At 39.4% G+C, this 19,528-nt stretch overlaps 1 protein-coding gene across 4 annotated transcripts in view; it reads left to right on the forward strand.

The window, feature by feature from the left end:
* CCDC191 (coiled-coil domain containing 191) overlaps positions 1 to 19,528 on the forward strand; it is a 100,848-nt gene that overhangs the window by 25,943 nt on the left and 55,377 nt on the right. For all 4 annotated transcript variants that reach the window (XM_004475614.4, XM_004475617.4, XM_004475615.4 and 1 more), the window contains one exon: positions 13,852 to 14,042. In XM_004475614.4, coding sequence (XP_004475671.2) covers positions 13,852 to 14,042 — 191 coding nt within the window. The remainder of the gene's footprint in view (positions 1 to 13,851; positions 14,043 to 19,528) is intronic.

A 19,528-nucleotide genomic window follows, 5' to 3' on the forward strand; every position in this document is an offset into this window, starting at 1 on the left:
TGTGACCTAGTGAGCAGGTCAGTCCTTTAATCCCCTTTTTGGGGGCTTTTATATACTGTGGCGTGGTCCTTGGAAATGAGGAGATAAAATTGGGACTTCTTCTTAAATTACCCACTTTAAAATAGCATTTGACTACTGAGGTAGCTCTCTGGCAGTTTTTGAAATTCTGGCTTATACTTTGACAGTCTTAGTAAGACCATTGTGTTCTGGATCTTTCAGAAGTTACAAAAACTGATTATTTGCTTTTTGGTAGCTCAGATCCAAAAGTGATGATATACTTATATTTGTGCTTCCTTTTTAATGGTTTACATTTTGTTTTGCTCTTCTCTCTCTCTGTCTTTCACTTTCTCTTATTGTAAAATTAACTGGCCAATTTTTAAATGACAAATGAATATCCTCCCCAGTCCTCTTAAGCAGAAAAATTATCTCAGTGAAGTAGGCTTGATAAAAATATGAATTTGGAACCTAGGACATTCAGATAAAATGATTAATTAGAAGATTTGTAAATGAGAAGATTGGACAAGAAAAGCTAAATATGTTTATTTTTCTATCTCCCATAGCACCCTCTCTGGGGATTTAGGCATTGCCGAAATTTAGTGAAAGTTAATGGAATAACTTCTTGAATGAATGAATTTAACAAGAGAAAAGAAATTGTCAGGAAGATATTGAGGGAGGTTGATAAATGTAGGGATAGACTTGCAAAGACCCTTGAAATGAGAAACAGGAATTTGAGTGTGGTATGGGTAACTGAGATATGAGGATAGAAATTCTGTAGTAAAGTAATTTTTAAAAAAGGTCCATATGTGTGATGGTGGCATTTTGGACTGATTGGCAGAAAGTCATAATTGTGAAGATATTAAGTAACTTGAGAATGGTTAGAATTTTGACTTCAGAAATAGAGAGGGATGTGTGGTTAAAGGAAATGTTGAGAGTTGGGATTAATATTTTGAGAAAGATTGGCTAATACCCATATGCCACATTCCTGGCATAAGACAGATGGAGTTAGTGTATCCTCCTGCAATGACAATTTAGATTTTTAAGAGAAAATAAGAGGGAAAGTAAGTACCCAGGGGCCACCTTGAGAAGGCATAAGATACTAGTGTCAATGAGAGACAAGTATGACCGTGTTCCCTATATAATTAATTTTGTAATTTATTTGAAGTCCACTGTACAAAAAGAAATAATATGTTTTAAATAGAATTATTAAATATGAATTTTCTTTTTTTTCTTTTTTTTTAATTGACTTTGTAATAATATTACATTAAAAATATATATATATGAGGTCCCATTCAACCCCCCCCCCCACCCCACCTCTCCCCCCCCCCCCCCCCCAGCAACACTCGTTCCCATCATCAGGACACATCCATTGCATTTGGTAAGTACATCTTTGGGCACCTCTGCACCTCATGGTCAATGGTCCACATCATGGCCCATACTCTCCTCCATTCCATCCAGTGGGCCCTGTGAGGATTTACAATGTCCGATGATTGCCCCTGAAGCACCATCCAGGTCAGCTCCATGTCCCAAAGATGCCTTCACCTCTCATCTCTTCCTGCCTTTCCCCATACCCATCAGCCACCATGTCCACTTTTCCCAATCCAATGCCACCTCTTCTATGTGGATATTGGATTGATTGTGTCCATTGCACCTCTGTGTCACGAGGAGGCTCAGATTCCACATGGATGCTGGATGCAATCCTCCCACTTTCAGTTGTAATCACTCTAGGCTCCATGGTGTGGTGGTTGTCCTTCTTCAACTCCATCTTAGCTGAGTGTGGTAAGTCCAATAAATCAGATTGTAGGTGCTGGAGTCTGTTGAGGCTCAGGACCTGGCTCTCACATTGTCAGTCCAGAGATTCAAATACCCTAAATATATCTTAAACCCCAACACTAACTGCACCTCCAGCACATTAGCATGAAAGTCTTATGAAGAGAGATCCCATCTGAGTCCAGTTAAATATGAATTTTAGACACATACATAAAGTTTTACCAAATTATTGACTCACCTAAAACAGATTATTCGATTTTAAAAGGACCACTTGTTTTGTTTAAAAAGGGAAAAAGAGAGATTATGAATAAATTATATCTACTTTGCCAAAGATTCTGCTTGATTTGAACCTATATTTTTTTCTATTAAAGTTTTTATTTTGAAATAATTTTTTTTTAGATTTATTTATTTCTCTCCCCCTCCCCCGCCACCCTGGTTGTCTGTTCTCTGTGTCCACCTGCTGCGTCTTCTTCCTTGTCCACTTCTGTTGTTGTCAGTGGCAGGGGAATCTGTGTTTCTTTTTGTTGCGTGATCCTGCCGCATCAGCTCTCCGCATATGTGGCACCACTCCTGGGCAGGCTGTACCTTCCCTCGCTCTGGGCGGCTCTCCCTATGGGGTGTACCCCTCGCGCATGGGGCTCCCCCACACGGGGGACACCCCTGCACACATCAGCACCGCACATGGGCCAGCTCCACACGGGTCAAGGAGGCCCGGGGTTTGAACTGTGGACCTCCCATGTGGTAGACGGACGCCCTAACCACTGGGCCAAGTCCGCCGCCCGAAATAATTTTGATATACCACAAAGTTACAAAAATAATACAAAGTTTCTGAATACCCTTCAGCCAATTTTTCCTAATGTTAACATTTTACATAAGCATAGTGTAGTTATCAAAACCAGGAAATTAACATTGGTACAATACCATTAAATACTTAATTTAATTTTCACCAGTTTTTCCACTAATATCTTTTTTCTGTTCTAGCACTTAATCCTAAACTGCATGTTGCATTCAGTTGTCATGCCTTTTTATTCTCTTCCAATTCCTCTGTCTTTCCTTGTGGTTTAGGTCCTTGACATTTTTGTGGAGTACTGGTCAGTTATCTTGTAGAATGTCTCTCAATTTGGGTTGGTCTAATGTTTTCTCATGCTTGGATTGAGAATAAGCATGTCTGGTAAGAATACTAGAGAAACAATTCTTTGCCCTTCCCAGTATGTCATATCAAGGTACATAATGTTGATGTGTCTTACTGGTGATGATTTTGTTCACTTGGTTAAGGTGTTGTCTCTATTGCAAAGTTACTGTTTTTTTCCTTTATAATTAATTAATGTCTCGGAGGAGAGACCATGAAACTATGTAAATATCCTGTTTCTCCTTAAACTTTCATCTGTTAATTTTAACATTGGTGGATCTTGCCTGCAACAATTATTAATGCAGTGTTCATTTAATAGTGATTTTGTATTTCTCTCATTCTTTCTATGTTAATTATTTGAAATTCTTTTTAAGGAAGAGTTGTTTCTTTTCCCCCATTTGTTTATATTTATTCATTCAATTATTTTCATCAGTATGGGCTCATGATTATTTATTTAATCCATGAGTAATGATCCCATACTGTTGTTTACTTCGTTATTTAAATTGTTCCAACTTTGACCATTGGGAGATCTTTTAGGTTGGCTCTTTGGCTCTTTCAGCATGCCTCCATCCTTTTTTGAGCACATCCTTTCTTTTGTTATCACAAGATGCCCCAGGCACATCTTATATTTTTCCGCTCGAGTCCTGGAATGAACCACTTCTACAAGAAATCCTAGTTGCTTTTACTGGAGAATGTTATTTAGAAACCAAGATCTGGGTATTAGGTCTGCTCACTGCTACAGGAATGTCATTGTTTCTAGACCTCTCCATAGGGACTGAGCTAGGAAATACGTGCCCTCTGGTAATGAAACTTGGACACTCACCTGAAAATGACCACAGGTTAAAAAAGGGGGGAAATGCCTAGCTGGCTTGCAGTGAGCTGCTGGATAACAGGAAGCTGTTGTCAGCATCCTCAAAATGATTCACTTGTATAGAGTATTTGCAGGAGAACTTTAAAGAATCTGTTTCTATGAAGTGCTCTAGTTAAGATTTCTTTAAGTCTATAATTCTTTGTGGATTTGTTCCCCCAAACAGTCCCTTAACATCTAATTTTGACCACATTATTTGATAGGAGACTTTCTGAGGGAAACACTGTAGGCTTTCTTAACAAGCACAAGTTCAGGTACAGCTTTTTTTTTCACACACATTTTATTACCGGGTCTTTTTGTTTTATCAAAAACCTCTCTTTTTGTATAGAAGTTTTCTACTTCCAACTTCTCCTATTTTCTCTTTGATCTTGCAGTGAACTCTCTTGGGAAGATTCAGCAATCCGCCTAAGTATCAGTGCTAATTAGCTGAAACAACAAGGGATTATCTATGAAATTCTTATACTATTTGGAAAATGGTCTTCTTAATTCTCACCCTATTCTGAAATACATTTTATGTTTTCTTAGTAAGACTAGAAAGTCTATGATCTTTCCAGCTTGTGAAAGTTGAAGAGACTTATGGAAGATGGTGTGACACTGACCAAAATCCTATTTCTGTGGGGGAAGGTGTTGACTTGCTTATTTGATTGGGTTTTTCTGTTAGAATGTAAGATAATAATGACCCAGAGGAGTCACTGTTACTGTTATGCTTGTGGCATAGCACCTTCCAAAAAGCCACCAAGTAAAACCAAGAGAACATGAAGATGTATGGAAAAGAAACTTGGACTTTTTTCTGACAGGAATGATGAAAGCTGTATTTAAGCATCTCATTTACACAGCATAATTCCTTCCTTAGGACTGCATACACACCACTGAAGCAGAACCCTTTCTGCTGCCATCTTCTCAGCAATGTTATCTTATGTTTGAGGAAGAAAATGAAAGATAAACCACTTTGCAGATAAAACTTCAGAAAAAGAGAAATGTTTAAGGCGTGGGCACACACTGGAGAATATTGGCATTTATGTAAGCCTCCCAGGCTTAGAGCCAAGGGCAATGTGTGATATACATTGTAGAAGGTGTTTGAAGCATTATTATGCATTACTTTATAGAGCCAATTCTATGGGAAATTTCCAAGTAATTAGTAAGGTGTTTACCCTTTATTTTGCTATTATAATCCTCCTTACTCTCTACCAGTAGCCCAGATTTCCCATCTCACAAAAGGGTCAGAGAAAAGGGCCAATTTTCCCTCTCTTTTTCACATGCGCATGAGCCCATTTTTTTGACACAAAGTTCCAGTCTGTCTGTCTGTCTAGCTCTCTCTTTCTCTTTTTTTCTCTGTGTCCATTCGCTGTGTGTTCTTCTGTGTCTGCTTGTATTCTCGTTGTGTCATTTTGCTGCATCAGCTCTCTGTGTGTGCAGCGCCACTCCTGAGCAGGCTACACTTTTTTCGTACAGGGTGGCTGTCCTTATGGGGCACATTCCTGGCACGTGGGGCTCCCCTAAGCAGGGGACACCCCTGTATGGCACAGCACTCCATGCATGCATCAGCACTGTGTGTGGGCCAGCTCACCACACGGATCAGGAGGCCCTGGGTTTGAACCCTGGACCTCCCGTGTGGTTGGCAGACTCTCTATCCATTGAACCAAATCTGCTTCCCATCCAGTCTTTAAATATCTTATTATTTTTCCATCCTTTGGGGGGAAAAAGTGCTGATTAGATTCTGCTTTTAAAAATGTAAGAAAAGGACCCTTGACAAAAACAGAGCCTCTTCTCTAAAAGTTTACACAATAGAATATCTTTCCCATTTCTGGTAAATATTTATAAGGATCCTGAGAACCACAGAGGTGAGGAACAAATGATGTCACATCATTGTCTTACTGTCACACTACCCTAGAGGTGAGTCAAGCACTTGTTTAACACATTCTGAGATAACCTGTACTTTTGGCATAGTTTGTGTGTGTGCAGCAGGAGGATGGGTGGAGAATGGGGATTGGAGGAGAAAGGGAAGAAGGTCTAAAGAGGGAAGAAAGAAAAGGAAAGAGAAGGTGATGGGGAGCTATAGGTCTCCCTTCCCTAAAGACACAGGAGATCATGAAAATCGTCCCAGGCTGTGTTGGAAAAGAAGCCCGATTCTAATGAATCGTCAGGTTGTAGGCTATGTTATGGTAATTCTTCTTTAAAAGAGCCCAGAGAACTTTACTGGTTAGAGAGTTTACTGTATGTTGAGACTAAGCAACTGTTTCGTGAAAATTTACTACTTCTGGAGTGAAATAGAATAGCTATTAGATACTTACAACAATATTATTGATGGAAACTTAGCAGAATTAAGAAGAATTTTACAAGAAGTTCTTTTGTTAGTGGTGCATATTGATATATTCATGGGTGAAATGATATGTCTTATATCTGGGATTTACTTTTAAATACTAAAGAAAAAAACGTGGATATGGGGAGAGAAGAAAGAAGACTGGCAAACTGTTGATAATTTTTGGAAGCTGGGTGAAGGGTTCATTCTTTTCTACTTTTAGGTATATTTGTTAAATTGCTGTATTTTTTGTTGTTGCTTTTGTTTTTAGTTTAAAAAAGAAAGTAGAAAAATATTAAATGTAGAAGGAAAATGAGAATCATATTTCCCAGGACGTTAAAAAGTACTTTTTGGTCTATAGCCAATGGTAGTTATTTTACACAGCAGTAGTTCTTAAAATTTAGGCCTCTAGGCTTTTCCATGAAACACAGCAGCAAGTCTAGGTCTTGTCACTGTACTGGGAACTGAATATATATTTTTTAGAATGTAATTAATTATGGGATTATAAATGGTTGGGGCTGGGGGAGGTTTCCTTTCTTTTCTTTGGGGAAAAATAATGAAAATCAGGAATAGGATGGATTATAGGGTCTTTTTCCCTTAGCAAAATTCAGTGCTACTCTTTCTTATAGGGTATTCATTTTGCCTTGGTAAAGATCCTCCTCTTCTTGACCCATAGGTCCTTCAGGGGTTTGGGGGGTCTTGCCTAGCTACAGTAGTCCCCCAAAGGAAAAAAGAAGTTGGTGATTTCTTCCTTATGTAGCAATAGGGTGTCTGTTCCTCCTGGCCTGGGAACAGCAAAGAGTCAGTGGTGGTCTGGGGTGAGGGTAGCTGTTCCTGACTTTCGAGCCTTGGCCAACCAAACTAGACCACTGGTTGTACCACATTTAGTTCTGTTCAGCAAAAATAAGTTGTAAACTTGTTGACATTTTTGTCCTCTTTACAATTGTTTGTTTTTTATGACTGAGAATTTTGATGCAATTATCACTGAGCTTTCTGACAAAAGGGAAATTGCTGAGGAATTTTGATGAGTTACCCACTTCATTAATCAGAACAAGCATATCTAGTGACAGGGTTAGAATTACAATGAATATTAGATAGCAAATTGCTGTTCCACCTAACGTCAATCATTCTCAGTGACAGCAGTGTGATTACACATCAGGGAAGAGCTTTTCTTGCCAACAAAATGAGGGCAACTCCAGTGCAGGTAATAAATTTAGCAGGGTAAGCTGTCATTTCTTCTCTTGAGTGGAATCCTTAACAACCAAAGTCTTACAGAAGATTTTGAGGGGAGGAAAGCATTTCATTTAAAAACTTTTCAGTCCCCATCCTGATCAAGATGGTGGAGTGAGATGTTTCAGGACTCCATCCCTCCACAGAAGCTTTGAACAACTAACAAGAACTGGCAGAAATATCTTTTTTTTTTTTTAAGATTTATATTTTATTTACTTCTCTCTCCTTCCCACCCCTCCACCCCCCCCCCCCAGTTGTCTGCTCTTTGTGTCCATTCACTGTGTGTTCTTCTGTGACTGCTTCTATCCTCATCAGCAGCACCAGGAATCTGTGTTTCTTTTTGTTGCGTCATCTTGTTGTGTCAGCTCTCCGTGTGTGCGGCACCATTCCTGGGCAGGCTGCACTTTCTTTCACACTGGGCGGCTCTCCTTATGGGGCTCACTCCTTGCACGTGGGGCTTCCCTATGCGGGGGACACCCCTGCGTGGCAGGGCACTCCTTGCGCGCACCAGCACTGCACATGGGCCAGCTCCACACAGGTCAGGGAGGCCCAGAGTTTGAACCGTGGACCTCCCATGTGGTAGGCGGATGCCCTATCCATTGGGCCAAGTCTGCTTCCCGAGAAATATCTTTTTCAAAGCACCAAAAAACAGTTAAAGGACTGCAGTAATAGAGCATAAATCAAGAGAAAGGCTATTTAAAAGTGGTAGTATCTCATGGTGCCTTGACTGTCTCCCATCCCAACCACTCACCAGCTCAGCACAGAAATGGCTAGCACTCTCAATGTAGATCCCTGGTCTCGGTTCTTGAGAGAGAAGAGTAATCTTCGTGCTTATACTGGGAGCATGAAAGTCTTGCCCAATCTGTCTGGTGGTAGCCTCAGGGACTTACCATCACAGAACTTGCTCTTAAAAGGTGGCTCACTAAACTCTTCAACAGAACACAGTGGGAGAGGAGTCAAGTCTTGCTACCTCAGGCAAATAATTGCTGGCTGTAGGTCATGTAGCCCAGTGCTTGGGTTTGTGAGGAAACTGTTTCCTAAGGAAGAGGGAACTTTGCACCCACGTAAACAGGGATTTCCTAGAACTACAGCACATGCCCAAGACAGGATACTTGCACAGAAAGGAGCAGGAAGGCTTCTATGCTTTGGCTTGGAGCTATTCTTATTTAATACATGTAATAGATAAGTCCTGATGGAGAGCACTTGTATAGGTCAATCAGCAAAGACTTGGAAAGGTATTTTCTTTTTTCTCTTCTTTTCTTTTTTTTTTGGTTAGCTTCTGACATTCAAGGAAATGTCAGTCATAACACTGGTTGGATACAAGCTTAAGGAACAGATACCACAGAGTCTAAATTTCAGTGATATCATATTAAAATATAAAAATATTCCGGTTTTCAACAAGTGGTTACACAGCATACAAAGAAAAAGGAAGTGATGGCTCAGGCAGAGGAGAAGATTGAAGCATTAGAAGCCATTAATGAGGAGGACCAGACCTGGAACATATAAGACAAAGACTTTTTGAAAATGTCCTAAATATGCTCAAAGAGCTAAAGGAAAACAGAGAAATGACAGATGAACACAAAGAGAATAATGATAGATGGAATGAAATGATGAAAAGGAACTAAACAGAGCTGAAGACCATAGGTATAGAGATTTAAAATTCCCTAGAGGGGCTCAACTGGAGATTGCAGCTGGCAGAAGAAAGAATCAGTGAACTTGAAGATAAGACAATTGAAATCATCAAGTATGAGGCACATAAAGAAGAAAGAATGAAGGAAAGTGAACAGAGCCTGAGGACGCTGAAGGACACCATAAGAATACCAACAGATGCATTGTGGGAATCCCAGGAGAAGAAAGAGAGAAAGGGGCAGAGAGAATATTCAAGGAAATAATGGCTGAAAACTTCCCAAATATAATGACAGACATGAATGAGCACACCCAAGATGCTCAGCCTACTCCAAAGACAATAAACCCAAATTGATCCATGGCATGTAATAATCAAACCGTCTGACACCAAAGATGATGAGAGACTTCCAAAAGCTGCAAGACAGAAGTGACATTTTACAAACAAAGGAGCCTCAGTAAAATTAAGTGTTGATTTCTTATGGAAACCATGGAGGCAAGAAGGCAGTAAGATGGCATATTTAAAGTGCTGAAAGCGGAAAATGGCCTTGACCCAGTGGTTAGGCCATCCGTCTACCACATGGGAGGTCTGTGGTTCAAACCCCAGGCCTCCTTGACCCAGGTGGAGCTGGCCCATGCGCAGTGCTGATGCGTGCAAGGAGTGCTGGGCCACGCAGGGGTGTCCTCTGCGTAGGGGAACCCCACACACAAGGAGTACACCCCATAAGGAGAGCCGTCCAGTGTGAAAGAAAGTGCAGCCTGCCTAAGAATGGCGCCGCCCACACGGAGAGCTGACATGACAAGATGGCGCAACAGAAAGAAACACAGATTCCCGTGCTGCTGACAACAACAGAAGTGGACAAAGAAGAAGATGCAGCAAATAGACACAGAGAACAGACAACCGGTGGGGTGGGGGGAAGGAGGAGAAGGGGAGAGAAATAAATAAATCTTAAAAAAAAAGTGCTGAAAGCAAAAAACTGCCAGTCAGGAATTCTATATCTGGCAAAACTCTTTCAAAACTGGGAGAAAGATTAAGATACACAAAAGCTAATAGAGTTCATCAACTTAGACCAGCCCTAGAAAGATGCTAAAGAGAGTTCTGTAGGTTGAAAAGAAAGGACAACAATGTATCAAAGCTGTATGAAGAAATAAAGATCTCCAGTGAGGGTAATGATCTGGGTGTATATAAATGCCAGTAATATAGGATTTTTGGTTTGAAACTCCATTTGTTACTTCATACAGGACTTAAGAGGCAGATGCATAAAATAATGATAAATCAATGGTTTTAGACTCATAATGTAATTTGTGACAAGAGCTGCTTAAAGGTGGAAGACAGATGATTAGAGGAACATAGTTTGGGTATATTATTGAAGTTAAGTTGGTATCAAAGCTAAGAAGATTGTTGCAACTTTAGCGTGTTACATTTAAGCCATATAGCAACTACAAAAAAAATATTGGAGAATAGGCAAGCTGGTAGAGACAGAAATTGGAGGCCAGATTGCTCAGGGATAGCGGGTGCAGGGGAAATGGGGAGTTAATGCAAATTGGGTGTAGGGCTCCTGTTTGGGGAGATGCAAACATTTTAGTATGGAAGGTGATGAGGGTACCACAATATTGTGAATTTAATGAATCTCATTGAATGCTATGCTTGGGAGTGGCTGAGATGGGAAAGTTTATGTTGTATACATGTTCCCATGTATGAGAAAATTTGTAAAAGAAAGACAGAGCAACTAAAGAGACAATGACAATTAAATATAATACATGATCCTGGATGAATAGGATCTAACAAGGGAGGAAAGGCTCAAAAAGACATCATCAGGACACATGAAAAAATTGAAATATCAACTGTAAGCTTTATATCACTGTTAAATGTCTTGAACTTGATAACTGCTGGTTATGTAAATGAATATCCTTGTTCTTAGGAAATATACATGGCAATATTAAGGGTTCAAAGAGTTTGATATATACAACCTATGCTCAAGTGGTCAGAAAATGGATAGGTGGATAGATAGAATAGTACAGCAAATGTGGCAAAATGTTAAAATTGGTGGATCTGGGCATCTTGGGAGGTAGAGATATATTGGAGTTCTCTATATGGGGTTTGCATTATTTTCGTAACTGTCCTGTGAGTTTGAAAGTATTTCCAAATAAAAAGTTAAAAAAAAAAGTTAAATTTCATGTTTCAATATTTTCTTTTAAAAAAAACTATTATAGATATGTACATAGGAACATTTCTAAACATGATAATATTCTGTATTTTGTTTACATTTTTCAAGCCTTATTTATCACCACATGATAAAGAGATGGTGGAAGTTAGGGAAAGAGTGCATAACGATATTTGAAAATCTATCAGAAATAAAAACATGGTGAAGAAACAAATGAACTAGGTAAGGACTTGAAAGAGCTGGCAATAGCTGCCTGGCTAGTTAAAACTTTAACTTCTCCATGGCTTAACCAAGTGCATTCCTCTCCCAACCCTCATATGGTTTTAAATTATAGTTCTTGTTTCAAAAAGACTATCGTAGTTCCAGAGTTCCAGAAGAGGAGAAACAGGCCTGGGAGCAGCAGGGAGTCAGCTGGTGTGAGGGGAGATTAAAAAAAAAAAAGCATTATGGCTATGGAAGTATGCAGAAATGGAGAACGAGCTAGCTTCTTCTCTCAGAGAAGATGGAACTGAGAGTATTTTCCCTTTCCTCCAAGCACATTTATGAGACTCCTGTTTGCCTGAATAATGTTTGCCATGAATCGAGAATAACTGAGTGACTATTCTTGATTCATACTTGTATTTTTTAAATTTACATTTTTACTAGGAGTCCTTTTTTGAGCAGGCAGGAAAAGTCAATAACAAGTCAATTTCAGGAATGCAGTTGCTGGATCAGTCTCTAACTTTGCTGCTGTTAACTTCTGCATCATGAAACTGAATTAGAGAACCTTTAAAACTGATCATTTGCTCTCAAAGTCTGAACTTCAATATTTAAAAAGAAAAATATTGCCTATAGCATTTATAAACTCAAAATCCCCCCCCCCCCTCTAAATTCAGACATGCTTTCATCTAGTGCTTTTCTACCATGGGTAAGTAATGTATAGCGTGTTTTTATTGTAAAAGAGGCACAAAGTTTGCCCTTCCTTTTTAGGAGAGACTTTTTGCCTACTCTACAAGAGTCTCCAGGATGTCAGAATATTTCATTTTAGATTTAGGTGTACCACTGATTCTTCTCTTCGTGAATTCAGTCATTAAACCCCTTTATGAAGTTGTAGCTTGATGAGGCAAATCTTACTAATGTCTGCAATCTCTCTATTTTGTAATGATAATCTAATAATTAATAGTACATGTAATGTGCTTTGAACTTTACACAGAAAGGAAACCCAAGGACACTATTGATAGTGTCAAGGCAGATTATGTTTGCATTATTTCATCGTTAGAAATATTTCAGGAGTTAGAATTACAGAAAGCTATGCATAGTCTATTTCACCAAGTCATTAAGAGCAATCTCTTAAATGAAACTGGTAAAAAAAAAAAAATTTGTAGCTTGTTTACATGAGAATATAACCAAATTCCTGTGTACAAAACATGTCTGGCCAAATGAGCTATTTCCAAGAATTCTGGCATATCCTCCCTTGTAGTATTGGTCTTTTTATTATATATCCTCTCTCCTTTTAAGCCTCTCAAAAGTAGAGAATATACCTTAAACAGCTTGGTTCAAAGTTCCCAAATTCAAAATCAGTGGCTGCAATAGTGAAATAAGTATTAATATTTTTACAGAGAAGAAAGCAGTAAAAGGGGCTGACCCTGGTAAGGCTGCCAAGTCCCTGCAGATGGGCCATTAGGCATCACCCGTACCTCCTGCGAGGTGACTTCCTGAGGTTGCTTTTGGTTTTTTTGCTCCCCACACTTGGTGCTAATCTCAGATTTGCCATTCCTGTGTCCCTGTATTAGAGCAGCTCATAGTCTTTTGGAAACTAGTGAAGAGATAATTATAATACAGTGTGATGAGTATTTTGACTGGAGAAAGCACAGGTTGCTCCAGGAGTACAGTAGAGGGACACTTATATTTGGGGAGAGGGGTTGGTATTATGAGGGCTTCTTGAAAGAGGAGGCTCTTGAGGTAGTCAGGAGAGAGAGGGCAGAGAACACCACTTGATGGAGAAATTGGTTGAAACACAGGAAAGTGTGAAACAGTATGGTTGGTGTAAGGCCAAAAGCCAAAAGTAACATGATGCAATAGAAACAAAGTTTGCTGTGAAGATAGAAGATGTAGGCAGGACTAGGTCTCAGAGATTTTCTTAGAATAGGACCACGAGTAAAGTGCTAGTCCTGGAGTCATCCTTGGGGTCTGTAGACCTCGCGTGATTTGCTGTCAGAGGCGATTAGTGGAAGATTGCCAACAGCCTCAGCATCCTGTCTCTAGGCCTGCTCATCAGCATCCTAGCATGGTCAGTGGTAGCCCTGCTGAAGCTATTATTTTTAGCTGTCTTGTTTTCAGGGACCAGAGATGCCCCGTTCCCTCACCTCCCCCCATCCTCATGAAATCTCCCATGTTTGAGTGGAAAGTGGGAGCAGTAACAGGAATGAATTAAATGATTGGTATTTTGAATTCCAAGACAGCAGAGGAGATCATGTTGGAAGCAGGTGTTTCAAGCCACTCAAACAAGCCCGTAATGAATCATGAATGAGATGTGACTGTTACTCCAATTCCCCCACAGGACTGGTGTCTTACAGTCAAAATAGAGTATTTTAGTTTAAGTTGTGATGCTGAGCGCGCCTCAGTCACTATTAGCATAAAGAAACTGTGTTCTGACCCTTCATCAAGATAACATTCCTAGATTTATTAGAAAAACTGTGAGGGGGAAATCTGAGGGGAGAGGTCTCTTGATACTAGATATCAGAAACACTGGTGTTAATTGGTGGTGATTTTCCAAATGTTTCCAATGCAGTGTCAAAAACGATATTTCTCTGCTTGGCACAAGCTGATTCTGGATCATAGGATTGAGCTGGGGAAAGCTGGGACCTTGTCCAACTGGAAGTTTCAACTGAAGGTCCTGAGAGCCTGGAGAGACTATACAAGATCCCAGAAGCTGGAGCGGGAGACTCAAGCCATGGAATATGACCTCAGGGAAGAAAACAGGTATCACTGAAATCCTTCTAGTAGGTTTTTTTTTTTTAGGACTTCTGCCTTCTGAAGAATTGAGTAATAAACTCTAAAAGGGCTGTTCTCTGGAATCATCGTAGCCACTTATAAAGTATGGGAATCACTGTGTTTCTGTATTACATCTCAAACTGAAAAAATTTAACTGAAAATTATAAGCAAATTATTTGATTAAAATATGCTAATGTACATGCTTTCCTTTTTTCAAAAGAAGCAGGTATTAGGCTTTTTCCTTGCTCTATGGTGTAGTAGTAGCATTGCACCTGTGACCTTCTTACAGTTCAAAAAAGAGAGTTTGTTTTATATACTAGTAATTCTCATTGATAAAAACAGTTCTTTTCACAGAAACTGTTAGGGATACAGGGAATATTAGTCTGGGAGAGCAGACCTGCCAAGATGGATTTCTCCCACTTCCCCATCTTTTGTTCCATGTCTTATTTAGAGGTTTTGACACCTTTGTATCAGGTCCCTCTTATGTTTGTGAATGATGCAAAATTTGTCTTCAAATTAAACTTTCTTTGTTCCCGCATCTTAAAATTAAATACGTTTCCTTCTTCTCATTTCCAAGTTTAACTTTACAGTCTTGAATTGAAATCATAGATACAGCTGGGACCATTTGTTTCGTGGTTGAGTGGCAGTGTTCAAGTTCTTATAGTCCTCTATAGGCAACTCTGACATTCATTTAGGATAAAAAAATTGAATGAAGATACATGGAAATGTTGTATAGAAGGAATGGCACTCCTGGGAATGGTGCAACTATGTGGTAGCATCAGACTCTGGGATAAAGAAGACTTAGGAAACTTGCACATGACACTTTTTTTTCTCAAATAGCTCACACTTTTGTGGAGAAAACAAGAATTAGGAACATTACAGGTGTTGAATAGCGTTATAAACTGAATAATGCATCCTCTTAGAGCTCAGCAGAGAAAAGTACCACTGTGACTGAGGAGGCTCCTTCAGAGTTCCAGAGAAGTCTTTATCAAGAAATTGGGCTCTGCATGGTTAGTAGGATGTCCCTAAGTGGAGATGGGAAGACCAAGGAGATGGCATGAAATGTAGCCATCCAGATTGGCTGGAGATCACCAAGCATATGGTTGTCAAGTTCACAACTTGTGAAAGACCTCGAATACCAGGACAAGGAGTTTAGGTATTCTTTGAAAAATAAAGGTGAATTCTGGAAGGTATTAAGCAGGAGCATGACCTAGTCAATTCTTCTTTCCCTATTTATGCTAGGGAAAATCTTTAGTGAAAAAACAAACATCAGTGTAGAAAACTCACTCATAATTTGTGCTCTAAATTCATTGGGCTTAGTGGTTGTTATAAGGAATTAGGATGATAACTTACTGAAAAGAAATGGCGGGCAGGATTTGTTGGATAAAGAAGGGAAACTGATACATGGAGATGCTGTAAATGAGAAGCAACATGAGTGAGGACAGAAATGGGAATGTAAAAACAGCTAAAAAGACTTGAACAAAAATCTGGGTAATTTAAGATTTCATTCAAATGAAATTGCTTAAATATAAAAATTTTTTAAGTTTTTTCAGAACTTTGTCTCGTATCTTTAAATTTTTTTCAAGTGTCTACTTTTAAATGTTCAGAATGAGTACTAAGTTTTTTAAACTGCTAGAGTTATAAAATATTTAAATTAAAATACTATATAACAAAGCTTTGGAGCAAAAAAATCTTAGAGCAGGAAGACATCTCAAGGATCATCTGACCCAGCCCCTCTTCATGGGTGACAAAAAGTAGGACCCAGAGAGGGTAAACACTCTCTCAAGGTCACAGAGCTGAGTAGCAAGACCAGGACTTGTCTTTGATTCTGAGTCAGATACTTTTCCTCTATCACACTGCTCCTATGTTAAAACAAATAGTATCTAGTTTATGGTTCCCTAAGATTGCCTGTTTTTCAATTATATTGCAATTTACTTTAGATGGTTGAGATGAAGAATAAAAGTGGTAATTAACAAATGTCAAGTCATACTAGAAACATATGAGAAGAAAGGTGTTAGACACAAACCTTCCTTTCCCACAAATCCTGGCTTTCTGCATATTTGCACTTTGACCTAGAGATTGTTTTAGAAAATTAAATTGGGTGATTTTGTTTAGAGATGGTTGGGATATTAGAGATGGAAGGGAGAACCTGAAGGGTAGCTGCTGCAAGCAGAAACCAAGAAATGTCAGCAAGCTAGTGGATATAGGCGCTGGCTCATTAGGGTTCTCTCATTGCCTAAATGGACACCAAATACCTATTTGTTGAATAAGAAGTGGGCCAGTGTCTGAATGAAGAGCTCAGTTGCTTCAAAACTCCTCTCTTGCAATTTAACCTGACAGGGTTTCCCAGCGTATTTTTCAATAATGAGCTCAAGGGACAGGTGAGAACATTTGTTATGCATCATAGAAACTTAACTTTAACCAGAATGACAAAACACTGGTGATTCTGTTGCCTACCCACCTGGACGTGGAAATCATTTGTTATGTGTTCCTCAGACATCAGCTTTCTCCTCATCTTCCAGCTCCTACCTCCACATTTGCCTTTGCCACTTGGGTTTTCCCTTGCTGGCCTGACCCCATGCCATGCCCAGCCTTGTGGACATCTTCCTATTCCCTCTGTAGAACAACAACAAATCCCTCTTTTCCTCTTATTCATAATTTAGCAACCATCTTTTCTTACTGAGCCCTTGGTCAGAGTCTCACCTCCACTCTAGGGGACTTGTCCAAGTATTTCTTTTAAAAATAGATCTAGCATTCCCTAATAGGAATTCTGGTCATGATTTTATCTGTCTTTACTTTTCTCTTAAGGTGGATATGGAAATGGTGTAATAAAGATTCAATATGTTATTGAATTATAATATTATAGTACAATTTCAGCATTAACAAACAGATCTCCAAACTCTGAGGTTCCACTTATTTGAGGTAAAATAACAAAATTCTCAGACACTTACTAGGTTATACCTTCTGACATGGAGGTACTAGAATTTGAACCTTATTTTCAATTTCCTTAGCATAATCACTTGTGAATGTTGGTCCCACATCTTCTGTTCTTCCTCTTTTCCTTCCTCCTTGAATTAAGCATCATCCCTAGATGAAATTGGGAAGAAGCTGGGTTTGCTTTTCAACATCTTCCACCATCTATTCCCAGCCCTGCTTCCTGGATTTCTCCTTTCCTGGGAAATGCCTTTGTCCTTCCCTTAATTAACCTCCGCGTTGTCTTTGATCCTGTGCTGTGTTACACCAGTACTATGATCCTTCCTAGAACATTTCCTTATCTCTTCCCTTTATCCCTCAAGACCCTCATGCTTTGTTTCTATTATGCTCAATGGATATGTTATCCCACCTGGGATACATATTTATACTTTAACAGGTATTGTCTGGAAGCAGTACCCAAAAATGTGACAGGGATTTAGAGGTACATGGCAGGCCAGTGTAAAAATTGGCCCTTTGGCATCCCTCAAACCATGTCATCTGTTTGTTCATCATTTATTCATTCATTCATTCTATTTGATGGAATATATTCATTCAGTCCACCACCTTTACTGATGCTTGTGTACTTCTAAGTACTGGGAGGGGGGCTAAAAACAGTAATAAACACTCTCCTTGCCCTTTTGGTATTTACAGTCTGAGTGTCTTAGTTTCCTAGTCTTCTGTGATGAATACCACACAATGGATTGGCTTAAACAATGGGAAATTATTGGCTCACAGTTTTGAGGCTAGAAGTAGTCCAAAATCAAGATATCCTAGAGTCTCTATTTCTGGTGGCTGGCCATTCTTGGGTTCCTTGACCGGTATTATATTTCTGGTCCCATCACATGGCCTTTTCCTCTTCATTCTCTTCTGGTTTCCACTGACTTCCTGCATCTAGCACCTTCCTGTGGGTTTCTCTTTATAAGGCCTCCAGTAATCTAGTGTGAGACTCACCCTCAGACAGTTGGGCCACACCTTAACTAAAAATAATGTCTTAAAGGGGCCCTATTGACAGTGGGCTCACATCTGCAAGAATATGGATTAAGATAAGAACAAATCTAGGTTGGGGTAAGTAATTCAGTCTTCTACAGTGGGGAAGTTAAAAAATCGCAACCAAATACTAAAAATCATTGCCACAGACAGCACTATAAAATAAATACTTCAGAATGACATAGACTTGACTACCATGCATTATAATTTCCTGAAAGACTTTCTAAAAATAGGACTTCATGGACCCATCTCTGAGAAAGACTAAATGTGGCGAAGTAGAGTTGGACATTTTTAAGTTTGGGGAAAACTTAAACAGGCATTTAGGCAGGTTTGTGTGGAAACAGCCTGGGGTGAGCCACTGGTTACATGGCGGAGGGAGGGGAAGTGGGACTGAACTGGAAATAGGCTGACAGGTATTCCCTATACTCAGTACTCCTGATTTCAGCATTGTCTCTCTTAATTGATTATGGGTGCCTCCATTAATCATGTTAGATTGTCCATCCCTCCAGGCTCACTTGGTATCCAGGTGAGCGATGTGAAAGCAAGTGTGCATGATATATGCTGCTGGTAAAGCTCCTGATTTATCTATCCGAGAGTCAGGAGGACTTGACTTGCATTGCCTGGCTTGCTCTAAAGCTCTTCAAAGCAAAATACTGTTATCTTCCATTTGTTCCCTGTGCATTATTAAATTCATTCCCATTCCTGCTGAACCTGCTTATCCCAAATGCAGCTGTTAGTGTCACTGCTGTTTTTATAATCTGCTTCAGATTTTGGTGCTCAATCAGATCACTAGTATGTGATTGTTATTTCTGATTTCCTTTTTAAAATTCAGGATACTTTTTAGATATCTAGTAGGCTTGTTCTGAGATGAGATACTGCTTGTTCTGAGATACTGCTATTACTTTGTATGTGAACTTTGTTCTATGTTCTCAGGTTCCTTTTTATTTAGATTCTCAAACAAACAAAAAGACCCATATCATAGGCAGTGTACACACCATTTTGAGGGGGAATCTGAGGCTTAGAAACTTTCAGTTGCTTGCCCAGTGACCCATATCTAATTACTGTTCTGACTTCTGTTTTCTAGAACACACATCAGTAATCTAAGTGTCAGCTGAGGTGTTGATTCTGAAGTCATAGTCAAACTTTCTGTATTTCATGTTCTCATCTCTGTAGAGATAGCCTTTCTCTAGCAAACATAATTGTGATGATAAGTTTACATACTCTTGCCAGAAATTCCTTGATTTCATCTTAGAAGCATATTGGGGCAGCATATTTTCCATGAAAGGAACTCGGTCCTTAATTTTTTCATCACCTGGAGCACAACAAATTACATTTGACTGAGCTACTCTTAAGAAATTTGCTAGATTTTTCATTTTCAAAAATATTTACAAAATAGCACCCTTTTAAAAAAAGTATAGAAAGTGGCTTATCTAGAATACTGTTATGCTCCTGAAGGAAATGGCAAGGGAGCAGGAGTGGGAACCAGCCTTGTCTCTGTGTCCCTAGCTTCTATG

The sequence above is a fragment of the Dasypus novemcinctus genome, chromosome 4 (assembly GCF_030445035.2).
Source record: "Dasypus novemcinctus isolate mDasNov1 chromosome 4, mDasNov1.1.hap2, whole genome shotgun sequence".
Taxonomy (NCBI): Eukaryota; Metazoa; Chordata; class Mammalia; order Cingulata; family Dasypodidae; genus Dasypus; species Dasypus novemcinctus.